The 8058-nt window shown below is 33.0% G+C and overlaps 1 protein-coding gene across 4 annotated transcripts; it reads right to left on the bottom strand.

Moving 5' to 3' along the window:
* Positions 1-1857: 1857 nt before the first annotated feature.
* On the bottom strand, positions 1858-7656 carry LOC105111629 (LAG1 longevity assurance homolog 2-like). 4 transcript variants are annotated; one of them, XR_839628.1, is made up of 7 exons: positions 7281-7656; positions 5058-5263; positions 4671-4826; positions 3297-3482; positions 3038-3216; positions 2563-2690; positions 1858-2100 (listed from the first exon to the last, which is right to left on the bottom strand). XR_839628.1 is itself a non-coding variant. In XM_011007042.1 (6 exons), the coding sequence occupies exons 1-6, from the start codon at positions 7395-7397 to the stop codon at positions 2671-2673; spliced, it is 864 nt and encodes a 287-aa protein (XP_011005344.1). In that variant the 5' UTR covers positions 7398-7656; the 3' UTR covers positions 2393-2670. The 4 variants fall into 4 exon arrangements, 1 of the variants encoding a protein (XP_011005344.1); XR_839627.1 differs by having other exon boundaries at positions 2599-2690; XR_839629.1 differs by having other exon boundaries at positions 2603-2690.
* Positions 7657-8058: the final 402 nt, after the last annotated feature.

Raw genomic sequence — 8058 nt, 5'->3', positions numbered from 1 at the left:
CAAAATGGGCTAGGCGAGCTGGCCTAACCTTTGCTCTTTTTTTTTTACAATTCCTTTTTAAATTAATTATTATTTTTTATGATTTTTTTCTCTAATCTTTTTTTAATTTATATTTAAATTAGTATCTCTTCTCTCTTTTATTTTTTTTGGGAGCCTCTTTTAAATGATAATTATTTTTTTAATTATGCATTTAAATTTTAAAAAAAATCTAATTCAAAATAAAAGAAAAATAATTTTTAGATAATATTTTTAATATATGCAGTTTTGCATGATGTTTTTTCTCCATTTTATTTTATTCAATCAATTTAATTTGTGTGTCCACTTTCATTATCATTTGCTTAAATAAAAAAATTATTTAATAAATAATTTAGCAAACACAATCAGGTAAATATCTCGTCTTTCAAGATTAAATATCTTGATCTATATATGTCTCTTGATATTTGAAGTTTTATTTTTAGGTATTGTTTATGATTTTTTTTTATTCGCACACATAGTGCTTGATTTATTTGATTACATGTAATCATAAAAAAAAAAATTATTTTAAGTCATATTTTTTAAACTACAAAAATACATTGAAAAAACCTTCATATATATTTTTTTTTTTAGGAAATAAAAATATCTAACTCGTAGCGGAGCATAGGTCACATAACTAGTTTGGATGTTGAAATACTTTAAATCATAGATATAAAACCCGGTCTAGCCTGAAAAGTCAAATCAAGATCCGAGGCATTAGGTAGGTTTCAAATGCTCAAAACTTAGCCCGGTCAAACTCGAGTGACCCGACTTTTTTTTTATATATATTTTTAAACAAACTCGAAAAATATAAAATTTGTGAATACTTGGCCTCACATATTTTTATATATTTTGTATCCCCATAAAATGTTTATTAATTTTTTCACATGAGATAATTATATTTATGAAATGTTTTTTAATTTTTACATGTGGGATAACTATATTTATAGCCTATATCCACACGAAATGCTTCTTAACTTTTGCATATGGGATAATTATATATATATATATATATATAGCTTTCATTTATATGCCATGTTTTTGAACATTTGGCATATACGATAATTATATATATATATATATATATAGCTTTCATTTATATGCCATGTTTTTGAACATTTGAACATTTTTATGAGGGATAACTTTATATATAGCCTTTATTCATATGGATCTTTTTTTTCAATTTTTCTTTAAGGAATAACTATATATATAGACTACACACATAAAATCTTACATCTATAAATTCAAAAAATAATCGGATTAAAATACAAAAAGAAATACCACAATCAAATTACAAAATAATAATTTAAATGTTTAATTTATTTTTGTTTTTTTTATTTTTAATTCTTTCACAGAATTAATTATGATATAACTATATAATTATAAAGTTTTATTTTTTATTTTTAAATAGAAAGTTCCAAAATCTAGCTTGCAGCTTCAGCTTCATTTCTGTGTGTATCAAGCAAACCTCTACCCTGTTATTGTGATATTTATGATGCTGTGGACTCTTAATATAGTCATAATATCTGGCATGTTTCGAGGCTTGGATCGTGAGTAAAACATGTTAATTTAAGTTTATGCAATACTTTATTTTTTTCTTAAAAAAATCATGATGATGTTATTTTATAAAAAATAAAAAATAAAAAACAATTTTTTTCTGATCCTACCGAACTCAAGCCTGAATTGACGGGTTACAAGGCTGAGGAGTTTTTTTTATGCAAAGAGGTCCCCTTTTTAATCAAACCACATTATTCTTGTACAAATTTCACAGAAAGCTAAGGGCACCCTGCGTAATTCACACGCTGTTTCCCTCGTCCGTTCTGTAAGGCATCAACCCGCTGAGCAAAGATCATGAAAGTATTCTTTTTATTGGTAACAAAAAAACTCTTAGTCTGTTAGCTGTGAGCTACCACTTGAGTAGACATTATAAATGCCTCCATTCATGATTCAAAAAAGAAGGGGAAAAAAAGGTGAATAGCACCCTTTTCAGTCTGCAGCGACGGAATGGCTTTTCCAGCCCAAGATGATACAAAAGAAAGGCCGAGACACGAGACAGACGCAGAGAAGAGCAGAAAAGCATTCCAACAGCTGCAAAATAACATGAAGATCCAGTTAAGAAAATTCACCAAACAAATCTTACAATCAGAATCACTCCCACAAATTGCCAGATCGTCTCAAGTCTCAACAGTAGATATGATGGCATCATTTCACTTTTGGAGCCATGGTGAGTGACGAGGGGGTCCTAGAAATCTTGAATACACATCTTGAGGATGCAATAATAAATCACCACTGCTCAACCCAACACGCTTTTGAAGTACGTGTGCAGTTCTGGGCCATTGGCTTTAACAAGATCACAAATGACCAAGATTAACACACCAGGAAAAGAAATCTATAAGAAGCTACTTTTTCCACTTTTCTCGTTTTCTAATATATGGACTAATGTCAGAATGGGTGTTTTGCTCTTCGATGGAGAACAAATTGTACAGGAATCGGCTATTATTTATACAGCAAAAACAAATCAAGAGATATTGAAACAAGTAAATTATTCACCTGATTGGTAAAAACCAATTGAGTGAAGATACAAACCTACATGTAAGTCAAGCTAATCTCCTCAGTGCCACTGGTAAGAACAAAAGGGTTGATCAAATCCATCCCCACCTATTCATCATCTTCTGAATCTGCAATTGTATGAAGAGAGGTTAATAGCTCCAAGTCAAGATATATGAAGTGAAGCCACATAATGCATTTGAATGCTCCTGCTAGTATGTACTAGGGACTGTTCAAGAACTAATCATATTGTTGGAACAAGGTGATGCCTAAGGCAGCGTCTTTAAAGTAAAGTTTTAACAACTTCCACCTTCAGCCTCTATGCTCAAAGCAGCAGAAGTGAAAAAAGGAGAGGAAGAGGGGATTCTAGGACTCTGAAGGCAACCATAGACATAGAGGCTCACCTCCTCATTCTGCTTTGAAATTTTCCGTTCATGTTCCAAATTCAGTGGTAAAATTAAAAGAGTAGAAGGCTTACCAGATCTTATATCTTCTCCTACTCTTCCTCTGTTTCTCAGCTGTCTCATTATCATTGAGTATATCAGGATCCACCAGTAGATGTGGAAAACAAGTAACATCAGCAGCATTGTATTGAAGACATAGTACAGTAATTTGTCGTAGGCTAGTGATAAATCCAAAAACTCCACCAATTCATAGCTGAGAAATACCAACCGTATAGTGGATAAGAAAAAGGAGCCAAAATTAATGAAATTAAGTCATCTACCATGACGACAAACCTTGTTGCTCTGATAATCCAAAAGGGAAAGAATACTAGTCGAAGTACAACCCATGAGATGGCAAACAGTCCAAATAAAATGCTTGCTCTAAGCTCCTTGCCAGAATATTTGAAAACTTTAGCAGCTTCTAAGAATACATCACTTGCATCATGCACAGCGCAGATAATCGTTCCTATCCGGAAAAAACTGAATGGCAAAGTTTAGAGCTTAATTTCTCATTGGATGTCTCCAAATAAAATATTACTTAAACAGTGGTAATAGCTACTCTTGTACAGAAATCAAAAGAGGGGCCCAAGAGTAGAACTATAAAGAGCTCAGTTCTTCTTGCATAGAACTACTCTCACAAGCGTTGCCATCTCAATTTAAATATACTTGTAAAAGACTAGCAATAAAGAAAAAGGAAGAAAGATTGAGAACTGGATGCACTTGATAATAATGGAAGGTTTAATTGAGCTCAACCTAGAACATTATCATGTACAGATATCAATAGATGGGCACAGATTTCAAGCTCTAAACAACTCGGTCTTGCATACAAATTCTCTAACCAGTTTTGGCATATCAATCTAAATAGGCTTGCAAAAAGTATAATAATCAAAAGGAGGAAGAAGGAGACCAGGAGAATCTGCTAAACCTGAAGACTACATTCAGTATTAATGAACCATCAGCTAATGAGTTGGTTGCAAATTATAGTAACTAGCATTCAACTCTAGGAAATACAATAGATTTTATCGTCTTTGCAGCTAATCTTCTTTTCATGTTGCAAAGCTGTTGTTTCCTATGGAAAGCCCAAACTGATTATGTATACCAAATAATAGCAAAAATCCTCCCCCTCCACTGTAATAGAAATTAAATGTCAAAGATCACAGCATCATTGAATTAGTGAGGTACACATGCTCAGGGGAGTTAATCTGAGAGCAACCATAGGTCAATCTCATACCTCAACATGAAGAAAAGCCTGGGAAATGCATCTTATATAATTTGCAAGAAAACAGCTTAAGATAGCATCATTGATAGGTCCAGCTGATTTTGAAATGTTTCAACTTACATTAACTATCAGAGTAAACATATATAAAACAGTTCAGAGGCATGTCCAAACTTGTGCCATATCAAAAATTAAAATACAGGAGAATGTTTCAACTGACATTAACTATCAGAGTAAACATATATAAAACAGCTTCAGAGGCATGTCCAAACTTGTGCCTTATCAAAAATTAAAATACAGGAGACAATGGCAAATGGGGAACCATAAAGAAGCAACAAGATGAGATTCTCAACAGATTTCAGACAATGATGAAACTGGGAAATAATATGCGTGTATGTTATGTACTGCTGCCTCACAACTCAAGAGTACCAAAGCAAAGACTGAATTATTACCTTGTACTGTATGAGTATCCAATCAGTATAACTGTAATTACATGATGAGACATCATCACAGAAAAATCTTTCCTTCTAGTTTCCCAAATAAGGAGGGCAGCAATACTGTATATGTAGAATCCACATTGGCACATGTAGAAAAGCATTATTGGAAACCTGAAATAAAAATGGTTCATGTCAATCAAAAAAACTAACACCCCCTGATGTGGCCCACTTAGAAGTAACCCTAATTTAAGAAGCCTCTTATGCAAGCACTAGTATCAGGGAAAACTCGATATTCCATGCCAGAAAATGCATTTCTGCCAACCTTACCATGTCAGTTATGCATAACAATATAAGCTACTATCATCACCAGCTGCAAAAAGTCATTGCATATTAATCACTCACCCCAATTCTTGATGTGGCCAGCCTCTGAAGTACTCTTTTGTATCTCTGAACCATGGTTCGTTGTAGGTAATTTTTAGAACACATATTTCAACAGTAGCATAGTATGTCAGTTTCCACATAGATTCTGAGCATTTAACAATCGTTGCCTCATCAATCCTTGATGATATAGCTTTGGCTTTATTATACAACAACCAAATGGCCAGCTTCTGAGAAATGAGAAGAATTTATTAAAATGAGAAGAATTTATTAGAATCCTATTTATAAAGGGACCAAGTACCCATATATATATTTGTCCATGCAAAGAGTCACAGCAGACAAGAAACAGAGCAAGAACTATGATAAAATGGTTATACTGGGCACAGGTATCTATCCTGTATTATCAGAAAAATAAATAATCAATATTACAATTAGCATAAGTTAGAGACTTCTGCCCCAGCATATCCATGGCCTTTTCACACAATAATTCTAACCTCTCACAGTCAAACAAGGTCACTCGCAAACAAGAATTTCTTCAGAACTGTAAGCAACTCCTTAGTACAAAATCAAACATTGCAACAGCCTTAACTGCATAGCTCAATGTGTTTCTAATAGAGGAAATAAAAATCCATACTATTTTACATTTTAAAGCCTTAATAATGATCCTCCAAAAGAACAAACATTAAATTTTCTTTTCTTTTCAAGCATTGCAGCAGCTCATGAAATCAAGCACTATCATGAAAGATTAATGCATGTTGATTTCATAACTAATCTTTTTCCAGAAAAAAAAAAAACACAAGGAAATGAAAATCAAACGAGATCTATGTTCATAGAGCTGTCCTCTAATGAAATGAAAAAGAAAGGGAGAGATGATAGAAATCTCCAAGGATACATCCTCCTAAAAAACTGAGTGGATGGAGGAATTGTGAGAAATAATACACAACGCCCCAATTTTTGAAGCTGCACTGATGAGTAATAGGATGGAGTGGATCAAAAATCCAACCCCCAATTGGCTCAAACATAAGCACTCTCCAGCAATTTCACCATAAACAAGAATGTACTACGATGCACCATAACAGTTGCAATTGAAAATCATATGTAAACCATGTGGCAGTGATTTGGCAGCAACTCCTATAGCTAAAAGCAATTGCAAGAACTACAATTCCATCCAGGCATAACAAAATCACAGAGACAAGTAGCCATTCTGCATGGCATACCTGAGGGTCAATCTCCTTTTAGATGTTCTTAGCCTATGATATCCCACGGATTTAGAACTGCTCATGATAAAAGTAAGTTCAAGCTACTACTCAAACAAAACGCGCAGGAAAAAAAAAGGTAAGAGCTACCACCACAATTTACTACTTTTTCCGAGAAAATCAATCCAAACACACTTTATTTTTCAGAACAATTTTGACAGATTATCAACAAATAATGTCAAATAAAGTGAGAATTACTCAGAACCGAAAAACTGTGCTTCATGTTTAGCTTAATTTAAACCCATTCTTCATACACCAAGCTCATGTTCTTAGCCTACGATATCCATGGATTTAGAACTGCTCATGATAAAAGTAAGTTCAAGCTACTACTCAAACAAAACGCGCAAAAAAAAAAAAAAAACCAAAAAGAAGGTAAGAGCTACCACCGCAATTTACTTCTTTTTAGGAGCAAATCAATCCAAACACACTTTATTTTTCAGAACAATTTTGACAGATTATCAACAAATAATGTCAAATAAAGTGAAAATTAGTTAGAATCCGTGCTTCATTTTTAGCTTAATTTAAACTCATTCTTCATACAACATTAAAACCACCAAGCTCATGTTCTTACCCTACGATATCCCACGGATTTAGAACTGCTCATGATAAAAGTAATGTCAAGCTACTACTCAAACAAAACGCGCTAAAAAAAAAAGCAAGAAAACAAAAGAAGGTAAGAGCTACCGCAATTTACTTCTTTTTCCGAGAAAATCAATCTAAACACACTTTATTTTTCAGAACAATTTTGACAAATTATCAACAAATATTTTCAATTAAAGAGAAAATTACTTAGAATCGAAAACCTGTGCTTCATTTTTAGATTAATTTAAACTCATTCTTCATGCACCAAGCTCAGATTCCAATAAAAATCCTCAAATCAAAACTAATTCAAAAACAAATTATCCTAAACAGGCAAACAAAAAAATCAAAAAAAAAAGAAAGAAAGAGGCAAAAAATAACTAACTGAAAAGGAGATGCAAAGAAGACTTACTCGAAAAATGAATCTGTCCAATACGAAGCGAGCAAGAAAGAAACTAAAAGCGAAATAAATGGGAAGAAGGAAATGCGAGGGGTTTGCAGAGCCATTGAGGGTCAAGATCGGGTCCATGCGAGAGATCTCCAACCAAGTTTGTAGAGTTAAGCATCAATTACTGCCATCAATCCTCTCATAGTAATCCTAATCAAGAGCAAAACACCTCTACTATTACATGCATTTTACTAATTTTAGCAAGAAAGAAAGAAATTGTTTTTTCCTTTTTTTTTTCTTTTAGGGATTTTTATGCGGTGAAAAGAATAGGAGGCTAGGCACAATCGGATCTCATTGTGTGTCCGTGATGGGAGAGGGTAACATCAGACTAGTCCCTAATCTATGCAGAAGCTGCTAATTATACCCCCAACTTATTTTTTTATTCGCGGTGTATCAGGAAACAATTCTCAATCAAGGCCCTACTAACATTTATAGTTAGGAGGGAGGGAGGGAGATGCTTGTTTCTTCTTAAATCAGTTATGCTTGTTTCTTAAATCAGTTATGCTAGTTTTTACATAACATTTTTCTCTCTCACGCTAAAACAGGCTCTTGAATTAAAAATCATTTCACAACGTGATTGAGCAGGGTCCTAGTTTATTTGCAAACATGATTTGCGTTTTGAGTTTGTTAAGTCAGCTCATAACTGAATAGGTTCACTTAATTAACCCATAAATTAACAAGTTAATTTAGATTTAATTTAAAATAATATTATTTTAATTTTTTTGAAAAATAAAATATGCAT

This window comes from Populus euphratica, unplaced genomic scaffold (genome assembly GCF_000495115.2).
Source record: "Populus euphratica unplaced genomic scaffold, PopEup_1.0 scaffold298.1, whole genome shotgun sequence".
Classification (NCBI taxonomy): Eukaryota; Viridiplantae; Streptophyta; class Magnoliopsida; order Malpighiales; family Salicaceae; genus Populus; species Populus euphratica.
This window is presented reverse-complemented; position numbering and strand designations above follow the sequence as displayed.